At 49.4% G+C, this 17093-nt stretch overlaps 6 protein-coding genes across 6 annotated transcripts; 3 read left to right on the top strand and 3 right to left on the bottom strand.

Annotated features, from left to right (window-relative positions):
- Positions 1–476: 476 nt before the first annotated feature.
- FTJAE_11692 (Ca2+-transporting ATPase) lies at positions 477–4364 on the top strand (the record flags this gene model as incomplete). The annotated part of the gene is made up of 3 exons (XM_037344661.1): positions 477–558; positions 612–1784; positions 1834–4364. 3 exons carry the CDS (start codon positions 477–479, stop codon positions 4362–4364), a joined length of 3786 nt encoding a protein of 1261 aa, XP_037201279.1.
- A 657-nt stretch (positions 4365–5021) lies between these two features.
- Positions 5022–6359, top strand: FTJAE_11691 (uncharacterized protein; the record flags this gene model as incomplete). Its single annotated transcript, XM_037344660.1, has 1 exon — positions 5022–6359. One exon carries the CDS (start codon positions 5022–5024, stop codon positions 6357–6359), a length of 1338 nt encoding a protein of 445 aa, XP_037201278.1.
- Positions 6360–6911: 552 nt separating this feature from the next.
- Positions 6912–9416, bottom strand: FTJAE_11690 (uncharacterized protein; the record flags this gene model as incomplete). The annotated part of the gene is made up of 3 exons (XM_037344659.1): positions 6912–7501; positions 7555–7820; positions 7876–9416. The coding sequence occupies 3 exons, from the start codon at positions 9414–9416 to the stop codon at positions 6912–6914; spliced, it is 2397 nt and encodes a 798-aa protein (XP_037201277.1).
- A 1218-nt stretch (positions 9417–10634) lies between these two features.
- On the top strand, positions 10635–12869 carry FTJAE_11689 (primary-amine oxidase; the record flags this gene model as incomplete). Its single annotated transcript, XM_037344657.1, has 4 exons — positions 10635–10931; positions 10984–12352; positions 12400–12738; positions 12832–12869. 4 exons carry the CDS (start codon positions 10635–10637, stop codon positions 12867–12869), a joined length of 2043 nt encoding a protein of 680 aa, XP_037201276.1.
- A 321-nt stretch (positions 12870–13190) lies between these two features.
- On the bottom strand, positions 13191–14528 carry FTJAE_11688 (laminaripentaose-producing beta-1 3-glucanase; the record flags this gene model as incomplete). Its single annotated transcript, XM_037344656.1, has 1 exon — positions 13191–14528. One exon carries the CDS (start codon positions 14526–14528, stop codon positions 13191–13193), a length of 1338 nt encoding a protein of 445 aa, XP_037201275.1.
- A 1033-nt stretch (positions 14529–15561) lies between these two features.
- Positions 15562–16649, bottom strand: FTJAE_11687 (alcohol dehydrogenase; the record flags this gene model as incomplete). Its single annotated transcript, XM_037344655.1, has 2 exons — positions 15562–16289; positions 16343–16649. 2 exons carry the CDS (start codon positions 16647–16649, stop codon positions 15562–15564), a joined length of 1035 nt encoding a protein of 344 aa, XP_037201274.1.
- Positions 16650–17093: the final 444 nt, after the last annotated feature.

Raw genomic sequence — 17093 nt, 5'->3', positions numbered from 1 at the left:
GACGGTTAGTGGGCGTTTAGATCTTGGCTGGCGGTTGGAATACGACGGATGATCACGAAGGAGGAGTGTCTCTACAGCTAGATGTGGTGAGGAAATGAGGATATAGCTGTCAAGATGGAGATATCCAGTAATACATTAATTTATATAGACATTTACTTGTTGGAAAGGTACTTGAATCGTACTCTGTAGACCACGGAACAGTCCAGATTAAACAAATAACCCCTGCAATGCCAAGATTCTCAACTCCAAGCATTAACATCTTAGCTCTCGACTTCACCAATCACACAGGCCGCCCAGGATCTTGGCATGCCTCGTGGCTGTGGCTGTGTCGGAAGTGTATTTTCATCACCCCTGCTCTACCTCTCTTGTCACCCCCAGCGCTTTGAACTTCTCAATATCTTGGCTTCTCCTCTTTCCACCTTTTTTCCCCTTCCCCTTCCTCACATGAAGCACACATTCCATCTTGGTCGTTCAACATGGACTCTAGCACTCCACGACGTCCGCGCGCTCCCACAATCACCGTCGATACTGCGGCTGTCGACTCCTCAAACGATCCTGGTAAGCGATGACTTCCTCACATCATACGATTAAGTAAACTAATAAATGTTTAGCACCAGCAGATTCAATCTCCCCTTCTCCCCTAGACGACACAAACACTCTCGCAGTACCTACCGCCAAATCCAGAACCGAATCATGGTCCTCCTCCCCCTCCACAAAAGTCGGCACCGATCATGAACAAATGTCTCGCGAGGTAGAAGCCCTAAGGAAAGGCGACCAGGCCGAAATCCTCAAGCCCGACCCCGGCGAGGAAGACCTCTTCCGCGTCGAAAACAACCCCTTCGCTTTCTCGCCAGGTCAATTGGCTAAACTCATTAACCCAAAGAACTTGCCCGCGTTTGTTGCGCTCGGTGGTCTGCCTGGTCTGCAGAAGGGTTTGAGGACTGATGCTAAGGCTGGTTTGAGTGTTGATGAGGGAAAGCTGGAGGGTGCGGTGTCTTTTGAGGAAGCGACTTCTTCAAAGGTTGAGAAGGCGAGTCATAGTGGTGCGGCGCATGCTTCGGGGAAAGATGCGTTTCCTGATCGGAAGCGAGTTTATGGCGCGAATCGTCTCCCGGAACCAAAGTCAAAGTCTTTTCTGGAACTTGCATGGATCGCGCTGCAAGATCGCGTGCTCATCCTTCTCTGCATCGCAGCCGTGGTATCACTCGCACTAGGTCTTTACCAAACCTTTGGAGGATCCCATGAAGACGGCGGCGCAAAAGTCGAATGGGTCGAAGGCGTCGCCATCATCGTCGCCATAACAATAGTCGTCGTAGTCGGCGCAGCAAACGACTGGCAAAAAGAGCGACAGTTCCAGAAACTCAACCAGAAGAAGGAAGACCGCATCGTCAAGATCACACGCTCCGGAAAACCGCAAAACATCTCTATTCACGATGTCCTCGTCGGCGATGTAATGCTCCTCGAACCAGGCGATGTCATCCCCGTTGATGGTGTTTTTATCGAGGGGCATAATCTTAGCTGTGATGAGAGTTCGGCGACGGGTGAGTCTGATCTTATTAAGAAGGTGCCCGCTGAGCAGGTTCTTCATGCGCTGCTGCATGAGCAGGCGCCGCAGTTGAAGAAGCTTGATCCGTTTATCATCTCTGGTGCAAAGGTACTCGATGGTGTGGGCACGTTTCTTGTTACGGCGGTGGGGGAGCAGAGTAGTCATGGAAAGACGATGATGTCGCTTCGTGATGATCCGGGATTGACGCCTCTTCAAGCAAAGCTCAATCTCCTCGCAGGTAAGTCACTCATCCCAGTTCAATTGTGAGATGTGTACTAACAGACCAGGATACATTGCAAAGCTCGGTAGCGCAGCTGGTCTCCTCCTCTTCTTCGTCCTACTCATCGAATTCCTCGCCAAGCTGCCCAACAACCGCGAATCAGGCGAGCAAAAGGGCCAAGACTTCTTACAGATCCTCATCACCTCCATAACCGTTATCGTCGTCGCCGTCCCAGAAGGTCTCCCCCTCGCAGTAACTCTCTCCCTCGCTTTCGCGACGAAGAAGATGACGCGTGAGAATAACCTGGTGCGACATCTTCAATCGTGCGAGACTATGGGTAACGCCACGGTCATCTGCTCCGACAAGACTGGTACCCTCACCGAGAACATCATGACCGTCGTTGCAGGCTCACTGGGCATTCGGGGACTCTTTTCCTTTGGCGATTCGTCGTTTGAGCAGGGTGCTGAGAAGGGAGAGACTATTGCGCTGGCTCAATTCGCGAATAAGCTTGATCCTGAGTATAAGGAACTTCTCAAGACTGCCATTTGCGTCAACACCACAGCATTCGAATCTGATGAAGAAGGAAAGCAGGGCTTTGTAGGTACAAAGACTGAGACTGCTCTTCTCGACTGGGCCCGTCGATATCTCGGTCTCGGCCCCCTCGCAATCGAACGCGCCAACCATCCCATCACCCGTCTCTTCCCCTTCAACTCCCAGCGCAAATGCATGGGCGCCGTCGTCCAAATTCCCGGTCCGACAAAGGACAAGCCCAAGTACAGACTCTACATAAAGGGCGCTTCCGAAATTGTTCTCGGCGAATGCACCACTATTCTCGGCGATCCAACTACTTCACCTTCCACCGAAGCCCTCTCCGACGATGGAAAAGAGGAACTGCGCTCTATCATCTTCAATTACGCGACAAACTCTCTTCGAACTTTGGGTCTGGCGTACCGCGACTTTGAGAACTGGCCTCCTGTGCTTACCCTCCGCCCTGAAGACGATAACGCTGATATAGATCTGACTGATCTGGTGCATAACCTCACATGGATGGGCGTAGTAGGCATCCAGGATCCTGTGCGCAAGGGTGTTCCTGAAGCTGTAAACGACTGCGGTATTGCCTCTGTGAACGTCAAGATGGTAACAGGCGACAACGTCGAGACCGCGCGCGCCATCGCTCTCAACTGCGGCATCCTCACCGAGAGCACAATCAACGAGCCCAACGCGGTAATGCAGGGCTCTGACTTCCGCAAGCTCTCTGAATCAGACCGCACAGCAGTCGTGAAGCAGCTGCGTGTGCTCGCGCGATCAAGTCCAGAGGACAAACGCATCCTCGTCAAGACGCTGCGATCGCTCGGTGAGATTGTCGCTGTTACAGGCGATGGAACAAACGATGCTCCTGCGCTCAAGGCAGCGGATGTTGGTTTCTCAATGGGTATCACTGGTACGGAAGTCGCCAAGGAGGCATCGGATATCATCCTCATGGACGATAACTTCTCGTCTATCGTTGTGGCTTTGGGCTGGGGTCGTGCTATTAATGACTCGGTTAAGAAGTTCTTGCAGTTCCAACTTACCGTTAACATCACAGCCGTCGGCGTAACCTTCATCTCAGCTGTGTCCGACGACGAGCAGAAATCCGTTCTCAACGCCGTTCAACTCCTCTGGGTTAACCTCATCATGGATACTTTCGCCGCTCTCGCTCTCGCTACCGATCCTCCCACCGGAAGTCTTCTGCACCGCGAACCCGAAGCTCGAACTGCACCGCTTATTACAATTACTATGTGGAAGATGATCATCGGCCAGTCGATATACCAACTCATCGTGTGTTTCGTCCTCTGGTTCGGCCGCGATTCCATCCTCGGCTATGAAGAACGCGAAGTCCGATCTCTCATCTTCAACATCTTTGTGTTCATGCAGATCTTTAAGCTCGTCAACAGTCGACGCATCGATAACAAGCTCAACATCTTTGAGGGTCTACACCGCAACCATTTGTTCATGCTCATGATGACCATCATGGCTGCCGGCCAAATCATCATCATCTTCTTCGGCAGCGACGCTTTCGTCGTTACACGCCTAAACGGTGTCCAGTGGGGAATCTCTCTCGTGCTTGGCTTCTTCTCAATCCCCATCGGTGTGCTCATTCGTTTATTCCCCGACGAGTGGTTCCACGCGTTTGTCAAGGTTCTCGCTAAGCTGTGGCCAAGCTGGATCCGTTTCTCGCGCAAGAAGAAGGACACCTCTGAGGAAGAGGGCACTGAGCCGTTTCCCAAGGAGAAGCTGGAGGGGTATGATATGGATACCGCACTTCTCGGCATTCGCGATGATCTCGAGTTCTTGAAGCGTGTTCGCGGCGGACGCATGACGGCGTTGAGCGATGCCATGGCTCGTTCGCGCGAGAAGATGCTTCGACGTAAGAGATCCGAGTCTCGACCTCGAAGCAAGCTGCGCAGTCGTCGCGGCTCATCGCGATCCTCCAACAGACCGCCCATCTCACCCATGATGTCGGTCGTCGGTATGCCGGGTATTGTAGCTGCGAGTGTAGCAGGATTACAGCCTGGACAGGGTGCTAGTAACGAGAACCTTGAGGCGCGACAGGCGTGAGTGCGAGCATGTTATATTGGATACTCTTGTTAATTTTGGGTCATGTCATGTTGCATTATTTAGAGATTGAACGAGTGCTGCATCTGTTTTATAGTGTACGAGTTCGATCAGAGCAATCATTTATTTTATAGGAACGGAAACGGAAAGGAAAGGAAAGTCACTGAAGCAAAGCAAATCATAGATGTCTGGAGTTGGCGGCCGATATGTCATGTCATATATACAAACAAATTTGAGCGAATGATCTATCTATTATTAATAAAAGTTTGAGCAACAAAGAGGTTATTTGAGTGCATCTTGCATTGATCGTGATCATTTCTTGGTGGTGAGGATTGGGGCGAGTTTGTGACGTCTGCTCACTAACATTTAGCGCTGTCGGCCACTGAACCTCAATGGTTTATAGTTGGCATCAGCACTAACCGATGGGCGGTTCAGATGAATGCCAAACGTAACCACTGTGCCACCTGCAAAAGGTAGGGGGACCCTACACTAGAGGCCTAAGGCAGCAGGGCTTGTATTTTGTACAACACCAGAGATACAATGATTCCCAGCCCAAAACCCAACCCCCCTCAGCTGCCACGTTCAAATAATATTTGAGCCCTTTATCATTTGTACTCCAAATTCCTTTTCATACACCGCTAGCTGTCTATTTGAGGTTCCATGATTCTCAGCCTTGTAGCCGTGCCCGAATTATGGGACACTATTGCTCAATGTCTTGCGCCGACTGACCTGCTCCACCTGTCATCTGTCTCACGAGCATTCAATGCCATCACAGAGAAGTATCTCTACCGAAGGATATCATGGGCCTGGAACCACAGCGAACTGGACTCATCTACGCCCATTCAGCAGTTATTGCTCAACCTGCTCCACCGACCCGAATTGGCGTCATATATCCGTGAATTCAGCGTCCACGAGATCGAATATGGCCCCAAACCGCCCGCGCGCCATGCAGCCTCGAATTCTCTTCGAGACGCGGATGTTGTCGTAAGGAGCCTGATACAGGAAGCAGGATTGTCGCCTTCGGAAGATTGGATCAATAGGCTTTATGACCTGGAAGTAGAGACAATCGTCGCTCTTATTATTCTACTGCTGCGGAATGTCGAAACACTGGTTATTGACATGTTTCACTGTGATGACGAATATGCCTCGCCGACACAGAATTTCAGCCCCATAGGGGATGTGCTACGCCTGGTTTGTGAGCCTCATTCGATAACGCGGGCGACCAGATTCGAACGTCTGAAATCATTTAGCTGGCCTTCTGGAGACGTTGACTGCTTTCTCGGCTTGATCAAAAGCGGAGAGGTATTGGACAAGCTGCCAATCTTTCGGGCGCCTCACCTCAGGGAAGTTTCGCTAAAGCTCAGTTATTCAGAGCCATCTCTCGACGCCGCGATGCCTACAGTCTCGTGCTCAGAATCCCTCACGAGACTCACTCTGGGATACACTACTGTCGCAGAAGGCTTTTTGAAGCAATTGCTATCCCAGATGAAGAATTTAGAGTTTTTTCGACTAGAGTTGTATCGGTCATCGGAGGCGTACATATTTGATGGCCAATCCATCAGTCAAGGATTAATGCCATGTCGCGAGGTTCTCCGTCATCTGACTATTCACTGGGAAGCATGCGACGACTATATCGAAGTCGATGCACCATCTTCGACGCCTCTGGGCTCTCTCAAAGAATTCTCTGCGCTTGAAAGCATTGATGCGACGAGCAGCGCGGTGATAGATGATAATCTAACACTGGGTGACGTCCTCCCGGTGACCTTGAAATCGCTTGTGCTTCGAGAGGGACTATATGATATCAATGTTTCTTGGGATGAGGGTCTGGGCTCTGTGTTGGAAGAATTTGTTAATTTGTCTCCTGTGCAGACACCGTGTTTGGCAGAGCTGTGGGTTGGTGTTTGGGAGTTATTAGGTGAACAGGCAGAACATGATTTAAAAGATAAATATCGGCAGAGTCAAGGGGTTGAGGTCTCCTTCTTTGAGTTGCAATACTAAGTAGGGGGAGAAAGCCACTGTGAGCACGCACGATAAAGTCGTGGTTCTAGGCAATTGATCTATTTTTTACTCTACTTTAGATATAGTCCTCTTGTTTGATGTTATGCTTGAGCGTAGATTTTCTGCTGTTGCTCAGGTCTGCTGCCTTAGGCCTTTAGTGTAGGGTCCCCTACATTTTGTAGGTGGCACAGTGGTTACGTTTGACATCCATCTGGCGCACTAGGTCTCGGGGAGCAAGAAAACACCGGACTTTAGTGTAGTGTGTTGAAATAAACTCAGTAAAATGTATCCTAAATTTATGTTAAACTTATCTTAAGCTTATACTAAGTTACCTAAGTCTTTTTGTTACCTAGGATCAAGGTCCCGAGATTTCTTTCCTCCCCGCGCCCTAGCTAGGTCAGGTAGTGGGCCGTGGTGGTCACACAGTAAGCTGGAACTAGGAAGGAAACCTCACTGGTTATGAGCCTACAGCAATGGAAATGCAGGTTGATGAAAGCCGAAATTATGTAAAAAAATAGGTTTAAACTTTTATCCTAAGAGTTATTCATCCCATTAAACTCCAAACGGGTTATAGCCAAGCAGTGAATAAACTGTTTGCCAATCCTGATTTGTTGGCGGACAGTATGCTGGCAACATCATGCCCTGTCCAGAGAAATTTCCATCCTGAAACATCGTCGAGTCTGCAGTGTCGTATCCAACTTGAGGCATCGTCGTCAATCCTTTAGGATCGTCGCTTGTCGGAAACATGGATATAGCCTCCTGTGATGTGCTTCCCTTCTGCAACTTTGTCGGATATCCATAGGTGCTGTTTTGTTGTACCATCGTCGCCGAGTCTTCAGAGGTAAGTCTCGTTGTCGTAGACTCAACGAAGCCCGCTCCATCATTTGTCGCTGATGCATTGTCTGGCTGCTCGTTGTTATCCCTCGTCAACCCCATCTCTTCTAAAAATGAACTTTGAGACTGAGGTACTAGTCGCTTGACTAATTGCTCAATATCATCTTGGATGGTCTCTGGCAACGGACATCCAACGGTGTTCAGATATCCTTCCACGAGGAGCGGGAGCTCTCTCGTTAAAAAACGGCTATACTCATGACGGAAATCGAGCTCTCTAGCATTCCTATCGTCATCAGTATCGTAAAGATCTAAATCGTCAGTTAATTGATACCGCAGCGATGGGAAGGGAATGCTGACATACAAGGGCTGGGCGTGTCCTGGTCGTGCGGAAATGCGATGGCGTAAACGTCGTTCCACCTCTCTACCTCATCTTTGTTCTTCCCTGTACCCTTTTTGCTCCTCATCCTCTTCACCTGGTCTTGGCTTAGTCCATCTTGGGCGCCGATGCTGGGAGTGCAAGCCCGCTGCTGCTGCAGGTGCGCTTCTAGGGCGTCGGAGGTCTTGAGATCAACGCGGCAGCGCCGACACTGGTACTCGGGCAAGGAGTGCCTACGATACATGTGTTCTCTGTTGCCAAGTGTCAGAGTTCAAATTGCCAAGAGGTGCCTGGGAACATACTTACTTTACACGATGGATGTCCCGATAGCCAGGATGTGCACAACTCTTCCACTTGGGTTGCCCGTATTTGCGGGGATTGCGCTTGAAGTATGGACAGGCAAACATTCGTACTTCCGTATCTCCATCGATCCGTTGGGATTTGGAGCTCTCCTCATTGCCCTCGTCGTCATCGTCGCTAGCGCGCTTACGCTTGGGAAGACGGCGAGGTCGCGAAGTCCCCTTCTTCTTCTGTGTACCGGAGCCGGAGGTAGAAGTTGAGTTCTGACTTTGAGAAGCAGTGCTTGGACGACCCCCAATCCCGTTTGGCCTCTCTTGTGTCAACGGTGCTAGCCATTGTTGAAGCCATCCGTGGAACCACTGCATAACAACAGCAGCCTCTGGGTTGTGATGGGGCGTTTCATCAGACTCGTCACCAGATCCCGAGTCTTGAGAGGTATCGAGGGTATGATAGTCCCCTATGGACTCGCTATGTGAGAACATTTCTTTAAAAGATTGATATGCGGAAGAGGGAATTGTCTCTTCTTCAAACAGAGTCGCCGGATATCCATTATCTTGAGCCCAGGCTCCAAGACCAACAGAGGCTCTACAGTAGTATAGTTCCTCCGTGCCAGGGTCGTAGAATGTGGCATTGCTCTTCCACTCTGGTATCTTACGAGGTACCGCTGGTGCCGAATCGCCCTGCTGTGACATGGTCGGATGCCGGGGCATACCAGGCATGCTGCTATAGCCACTGTCGGCGACCGACTTATTGCAATCATGTTGTTGAAGGCAAGCATTTGGCGTCTCTTCAAGAATGCTGACCGCATTGCAGGTTGCCCAATACAAAAGCTCATTATCCCTCTCTCCGCCAAATGCGTCTGGACATTGTGGATTGGTAAGAAAATGCTCAGCAGCATGGTTCAATCGTTGATCCCAAGCTGTAGGGCCGGTGAACCGTACTGATGCGCATTGGGGCATGGGGCAGCCTAGTCTTTGAGGCAATCCACACTTCATACGCATCGACGAATCTTGGCGGTCCACAAGCCACTGCACCTCTTTATCGAGCACCCACTTAATATCTTTGTCAGTGTCGTGGGTCTTGGTCGGCCGATGGTGTCGGAGAAGATGGGTTCGGAAATCGTGGCTATTCGCAAAATGTCCCCCAGGGCTGGATAACTCAACTTGGTCGGTAGCATTCAGCGACGCGCATTGCTTCAGGGCATCCACGAGATCCTCGCAAGGGCCTTCAGCACACTCCCAAAACACCCGATCTAGTCTCAGGTGTTGGCAAACGACATGATCTTTCCAGTCTCTTTTGTTCGTGAACTTGTGGTCGCAGCCGGCGAAGTGGAAGACGCAGAGGAAGGGATACTGGTTGGCTTCGCTTAGCTCACGGCGGGAGACGTTGTGCCGAACGTTGCGGAGCTGTTCTTTGTGGGAATCAACGTAAAACTTCTCTCGCTCTGTTTCTTTGGCAGCAAGAATTCGGGCGTAGAGGTTGAAGTCTGTTTCGTTGAGATAACGGCGTATCGAGGGAGAGTGATGGTGCAGCGAACGATGCTCCATTGTGGAGGCGACTTTGGCGAAGGCCTCAAAGGATTAAGTCGCGGGAACAAAACGAGATGATGGATCGATGTAATATTGATGGCTATTGCATATAAGGAATATTCATGATGTTTAGAAAGAAAGAGAGAATACAAATTGATGGTCTTGTGGGAGGTGCAGGCTAAAATATGTGACCTCACTCAATTGTTTGGCGCAGCGCGCAATTGCGCGTTTCTTTTTTGGCCCGAGTCCTACTATGAGCATGCAGGACTCAGGAGGTGGAACAAAAGCAAACACACACAACTGTGGCCAACATTGAATACCGCAGGTACGCGATGTTTTCTCTGGCATTGACCCATCGTGTGGATGGTGTTTTCGGTTCAGGGCTTTCATGAGGCTCTCGCGACACATTTGCTGGGATCTCTGCTGCTGATTGATGTTGGGGAGCTGAGATAGCGCTTGGAGTGCTAATGATTGCGCTGCGACAAGCATCATGGGCGACGAAGTGTCATCCGTTGGCGAGCAAGACCAAGATTAAGCATGCTGCAATTGACAGAACACACATCATGTCGGCGATGACAAGAAATGGTCTTATCTTTGCAATTGGGAACAAGTTGTCGCAACTCAACCGCTCGCAGCGACACTCGGCCCAGCTGCACCAACACCGAAGATCAAACAGACAATCTAATCGCAGAATCTGGGGAAAGCTCATATTCTTACCTAAAGAAAACAAAACAAGACAAAGTCTGGGCTCAATCGACTTTTATCCACTCCGGAACTCGGAACCGCAATTCCAGATTGGCACTCAAGATGGAAGAGGTTAATTCTGGATAAAACAGCTTCTTTAGTAAGTGTCACGAGGTGTAATAAGTACCAAAACAGAGATATTCCTCTCCATCATGATCTTGTTACGTACAGTGCTCGAGGGAAACAGGTTATAATTACCTGTTTTGTAATTAATTCAAGCGGGGAGGTTGACTTATCTTATCAACTGATAACTAACCCCAATCCAGTTTATCTTTCCGTGAGGCTCACGATTACCCCGCGATATCGCCTCCCCACCACGAAGACTAGAGGAGCTGTCACACATCAAGCCCGATACGGAAAAAAGAGTCCTGTATTTCCAACTCGAGATGGGCTTATCATCATGTCCCCGAAAACTATATATCCCTCCCTCTTCCTCCTCCCCTTTACCATCTTCACCTAACTATCAAACCCTAATACAGTCAGTCAGTAACCATGGGTCTCACACAACATCATCCTTTTGATCCTCTCTCCAGAGATGAGATCGCCGCTGCCGTCGAGACTATCCGCAAGTATCAGTCCGGCCAACTCCTCTTCAATGCGGTCACTCTACATGAGCCCCGCAAGAAGGAGATGTTGAGATGGCTGGAGCATCCTTCCGAGGGAAACAAACCTGCGAGAATCGCGGATGTCACTGTCATTCTTCCTGATGGAGCTGTTTACGACGGCCTTGTGGATCTCAAGACGAGAAAGGTCCAGAAGTGGGAGAAGCTCGATGGTCTTCAACCTATTGTAAGTCCTTCACCTCTTAACTACATACACTGAGTAATGGCTGATGAAATAGATCACACCTGAGGAACTCTGCCAGGTCGAGGAGATCGCGCGCAAAGACCCCAAAGTCATTGAACAGTGCGAAATCTCTGGTATCCCCAGATCAGAGATGCACAAGGTCTACTGCGATCCCTGGACGATCGGCTACGACGAGCGCTTTGGCAGCAATATTCGTCTGCAGCAGGCGCTCATGTACTACCGTCCTGACCCCGATACCTTCCAGTATCAGTACCCTCTTGACTTTTGCCCCATCTACGACGGCGCCAAGAAGGAAATCATCCATATTGACATCCCCAGCGTGCGCCGCCCGTTGAGCAAGCAAAAGGCTATTGATTACACTCCTCGCTACATCAACGAGAACGGTGGCTATCGCAAGGATATCAAGCCTATCAACATTACCCAGCCCGAGGGTGTCTCGTTCACCATGAATGGCCGTGTTTTGTCATGGCAGAACTTCAAGTTTCATATTGGTTTCAACTACAAGGAGGGAATTGTGCTGAACCACATTACTTTTACGGACAAGGGTATCGAGCGACCTATCTTCTACCGTCTCTCCCTTTCCGAGATGGTCGTCCCGTACGGTGCGCCCGAGCATCCTCATCAGCGAAAGCACGCCTTTGATCTTGGTGAATACGGCGCAGGATACATGGCCAACTCTCTCGCTCTCGGTTGCGACTGCAAGGGTGTGATCCACTACCTCGACGCCGACTTTGCCGCCCGCGACGGTTCTATCCGCACCATCAAGAACGCTATCTGTATTCATGAAGAGGATAACGGCATTCTCTTCAAGCATACCGACTTCCGCGATGACTCCGTCACAGTGACTCGCGCGCGCAAACTCATCGTGCAGCAGATCTTCACAGCGGCCAACTACGAGTACGCATGCCAATGGGTCTTCCACCAAGACGGCACGATCCAGCCTGAGATCAAACTCACCGGTATTCTCAACACGTACTCCCTCAACGAGGGTGAAGACGCTGGACCGTGGGGCACAGAGGTTTATCCCCAGGTCAACGCTCACAACCATCAGCACCTGTTCTGTCTGCGTGTGAACCCCATGATCGACGGTGTGAACAATACTGTCAACATGGTTGATACTGTTGCTAGCGAGGCACCCGTCGGAAGTCCCCAGAATAAATACGGTAATGCGTTTTATGCCAAAAAGACCAAGTTGAGGACTAGTGGACAGGCCAAGACGGATTATAACGGTGCGACGAGTAGGACGTGGGAGATGGTTAATGAGAATAAGCTGCATCCTTATTCCAAGAAGCCTGCGTCTTATAAGCTTGTTAGCAGAGAGGTTCCAGGTCTTTTGCCAAAGGAGGGATCCCTTGTTTGGAAGCGCGCTGGTTTCGCCCGCCACGCCGTTCACGTCACACCTTGTAAGTCACTTCACCCCTTTACATCCTACAATACTAACAATCTCCAGATCGCGATGATGAGCTCTGGGCAGCAGGTCGTCACGTCCCCCAAACATCTGGCGAGCCATCCCAAGGACTCCCCGAGTGGATCGCCGAGGGCACAGCATCCACTGAAAACACCGACATTGTACTCTGGCACACCTTTGGTGTTACACACATCCCTGCGCCCGAGGACTTCCCCATCATGCCTGTTGAGCCGATGACGTTGTTGCTCCGACCTAGGAACTTCTTTACGAACAATCCTTGTATGGATGTGCCGCCTAGTTACTCGATTAGCCCTACGCAGGTTGCGGAGAAGAAGGGGGCGCTCGATCAGAGTGATAAGGTTAGTCAGTTGGCTTTTGGGGGTAAGAGTTGTTGTTCGGGTGGAAGTGCTGCTGCGAGGTTGTAAGAGGGATTGAGTTTGTATAGTTAGTTAGGCATAGCGTTAAATTGTATAGAAGGATATTTGCAAGTCAGCGATGATGATCAGTTGTGATGTTCTTGTGACTTGAACGGATGGTATGCTCGAATTTGTATGTTGCACAGTATAATATAGCAAGTAAGCTCTTCATGCACGTTTCATGTTCTTTAGGACTTTACTTTCTACCCGCCACTGTGAGATCTGTTCAGGTAATGATAGGTGAAGCTCTGTTGATGATACACCTCGATCCAGGCAACTTCAAGGATTGCGATATGCACAGCAAACTTGCCATAGTCAAACGGACACACAACAGACATTAGAAGACAAATCGGGCACATACAAATGGTTTTGCGTCAATAACATACTCTTACAAGAAGTAAAAATGTACATGCACCCCTATGCAGAAGGTCCACCAACAAAAATCGTCAAAGTCTCCGGCACGCCCGAAACAACACCCGAAGCATTCTCATTCCCATCCGGATTGACATCATCATACGGGAACGCATAGCCCTTACCATCGACCTCATAAGAATGTACGATCCGACTATAATGGTTCGTCGGGTCATTCTTGTAGTACGATTCCTGTCCCAACTTGGGCTGTGTATCGCCTCCGTCAACAAGGAGTGTAGTTCGAACAAACGCAGCGCAGAGACGAGGAACAACCGCTGCGTGCACTGCATTGTCGCCTTCTATCACTGTGAAAGGACCGCTGTTGCAGCCCCAGATGTCTTTGGTGTTGGGTTTGCCGTATCCTCTGTTATCGCCGTCGCAGGTGAGTTGATCCCCTGTGACGCGACACTTGACGTTGCCTGCTTCAGATTGAGTGTTGATAGTGAGGTCTTGCGATGAGTATTTACTCCACACATCATTGACATAAGTATCCCAGTAATCCCCAAAAGTAATCGGTTCAAGATCATACTGATTCCCCGGCGACAGCACACGGACTGGTTTACCCTGCGCATTCGCAATGCACATAAACGTCCACGCTCTACCATCCTTATCTTTCTGCTTAACAAGATCATCGCAGATCTTACTCACAGCACCAGACTCGAGTCCAGCACATGACTGAGTACTTCCATCCTTAAGAGAAAGACCCATGCCGAGAGGAATACCGACAAAGTCGACATAACTGATGTTGGCGTACAGAACGCCGTTGGTGTAGGTGAATTCCACAAAACCCCAGTCCACACCAGCACTTGGGTCTTGAAGGTTCGTAACAGAAGGCTGGACTAAACCATCGCCAGTTCCAATGTCAACGACAAAAAAGTGAAGATCTTCATTCGCGAAATAAACACGCCCAGAGCTCATGGAGATAGGAACCGTAAACTCTAGAGTCTGACCCTGTGCCGGGAGAGGAATAGCGATGTTATCCTTAATCTCAACAGGGACTTTCGAACCTCCTGATTTCGGATACACAAGATTTCCACTCGCGCCGATGAACACGACTGTGCCGTCAGAGTCCAGCCCTGAGATGTATGCTCTGACGTTTCCGCCGCTAAAGTTGTTCACTAGTTTCAGAGGCAGCGTCGCTTGTTCAGCGCGGTGTGTCAGAACGCGAGTTTTGTTTCTTGCGTATGTACCGTTGAGGAGATTGTTGTCTGTTATTTCAACATTGTTTGTACCGCCGGGATGAGCTTTGAGAAAGCCCTCGCGGGTGGTGTCGAGAGAGGTTGTTTTGAAAGGAGCGGATAGAGCTGTGCCGAGGAGGCAAGCTAAGAGAAGGAATGAACGCATTCTATCAAAGAATGACTTAAACAATAATAAAGAGTGTGATATAGAAAGTCACAGAGAACGATTAATTCTGGTCAATTACTACATTTATATACTAAAGCCCGTTATATGTTTCAGTTCACAAAAAAAAGGCTGGTGATGATCCCAGGGATATCCCCTTTGGTGGCCTGCCCACTTACCAGCCTCAAGGAGGCACAGCAGTAAGGATTAAAGTAATAACCCACAAGTTGCATGATCAGAGGTACTTATATTTATCGATAACTATAACCTGAAAAGAAGTACCTCTGATGCTGTTGATTTGATTCTAGGTACCTATGTTGAGAGCACCTTTGGAATTAAAGGGATCGCGTCGGAAACATTCGAGATGCATTATAAACCGGGGTATTCAGAAACACATTTTTAATATATATCTGAGGGAAAGGATGAAACGGGGTTTCATCTGATGGTAGATGTGCGGATGGGCGATGTGATTTGCTGGACTAGTGTGGATGTTTGAAACAAGGGTTCAAGAGGGGGATGAAGTCCATGCTCCTTTCATCTCGAGAGGGCCAGTAACGGGCCGATTTGGTGAAAATGCTCCGAGATGGTGAATTGCGAGTTTTGATTTGTTGGAGCGTTTAATTGAGGTGGTTTCTGGGGTGTTTTGTGAGTTGTGATGGCAGATAACTGGCCAGCTAGGAAGGTGGATTGGGATGTTGAGATCTGAACGGAGACTGCGTATGTTTCAAGGTATGAGTGATTTAAAGATGGGTTCAGTGTGTTAGTAGTGAAGTCAGTGTAGTGTTGAAGGATTGGTCGATCCTGGTGTTGGTGAAGGATCTAACCTGAGAGATGTTACGTTTCATCCGTCAGCCGCTAAACGCACGTCTTTATGCACTCACTCAAATGATGATGCGACGAGAATCACGACACTTCTTGATCTGCGCCTCGATCCTTCTGTCGATCAATAACCCAAAAGACAATTCAGGGAACCATAAGTGTATCATATTGAGTAACAACTATCCTTCAAACTAACATATCATTTTCAACCCTAGAATTACAACTTGCTCTGCTTGATCAGATGAGCATTAACAGGCGAAATCGCCTTGCCCGTCTTCCAAAACTCCATGATATTCTCCATCCCCAATTTCTCAAACCCAATATGCGAATCCAGACTCGCACCCGCATTGTGCGATAACAACTCCACATTCTTCATCTTTAGCAATTCAGGGCTGATATATGGCTCATTCTCGAACACGTCTAGTCCAGCACCTGATAAATGACCGCTAGAAAGCGCTTCAACGAGATCAGCTTCATTAATAAGTTTTCCCCTCGCAATGTTGACTAGTTTTGCACCACGCTTCATCTTTGCTAAACCAGCTTTGTTAAGTAGTGTTTCGCCGGCAAAGGGTGTAGCGACGACGACGCAGTCTGCTTCAGCGAGGAGAGCATCTGAAGATTTAAACTCCGCGTTGAGGGGTGTTTCAATAGACGAAGGCATTTGGGCGATGTCGTTGTAGATGATCTTCATGTCAAGTGCTTTGTACGCTTTTTCAGCGATGCGGCGGCCGATGCGGCCGAAACCGATTATGCCGAGGGTGAAGCCGCTGGGGTTGCGGGATACGGGGGCGAGATTCTTGTTGGCGTCGATGAATTTGTCCTTGTCGCCTGAGCGGGCTGCTGTGCTGGACCAGCTGAGGTTGCGGAAGACGGAGATGATGAGCCAGATTGCTGCGTCTGCTACGGATTCTGTGCAAGCTGCTGCTGCGTTGCAATACGTGATGCCTAAAACAACCTCATTAATCACTGTAATTCAAATGATGGGGTGATGCATGTACCTCGCTTTGCAAGTGCAGCTGTATCAACCCAGTCAAAACCAGCTCCCGCACTAGCATAAATCTTACACGACGCGGGAAGAAGAGAGATCAATTCATCATCCCAATTTCCCATCTCACCGCCTGTGTTCCAGAACGGTCTGTAGATAGCGAAGAAGTCACCAAAGGCTTTTTGCTTGAGGGCGTTGATGAAGTCTGGGCGGGACATGCTGTGCGAGCGCTTGATCTCAAAGTGAGATGTAAAAGTCTTGTAGAGATCATGGTTCCATTTAATGTCGTCGCCGAGATGAAGAACGATTGGTTTGGACATTTTGGCGGTGCTGAGTTTGCTAGAAGGGGAAGGTTAGTTGTTGATTGAAGAATGAGATGTTGGAGGCAGGGTATTATAATGATACGATGTTACAGTGCTGGAGTGTGAACACGGGCATTCGGCCGATGGGCCATGTTGAGAGAATGCCGGCTCTTGAGTGGGTAATTCTGGCCGTTGGACGGTTAGAGATCGACAGTTTGGGGGAATTTTGGCCCTAGAGATCCATAGAAAAGACGTAACGGAGAGGTTGGATTGGTTGGGGTGAGTACCCCGGATAGTGAGATCGGGGTTCTTCCCGAGCTGCCGTTGGTATGAGGGATCGGCGGTGAAACGGAATCTGGGGTAGCTGAGGCGGAGATGTTACGAATGCCCTATTGAGAAAAGAGAAAATTCCGAGTTACTAGTAATGAGGAATGGAAGGACAAATTCTAATGCTTTGAGAGA

This window comes from Fusarium tjaetaba, assembly GCF_013396195.1.
Source record: "Fusarium tjaetaba strain NRRL 66243 chromosome Unknown NRRL66243_c0000298, whole genome shotgun sequence".
NCBI lineage: Eukaryota > Fungi > Ascomycota > Sordariomycetes > Hypocreales > Nectriaceae > Fusarium > Fusarium tjaetaba.
Note: the sequence above shows the minus strand (reverse complement) of the source record. Positions and strands in the feature narration are given on the sequence as shown.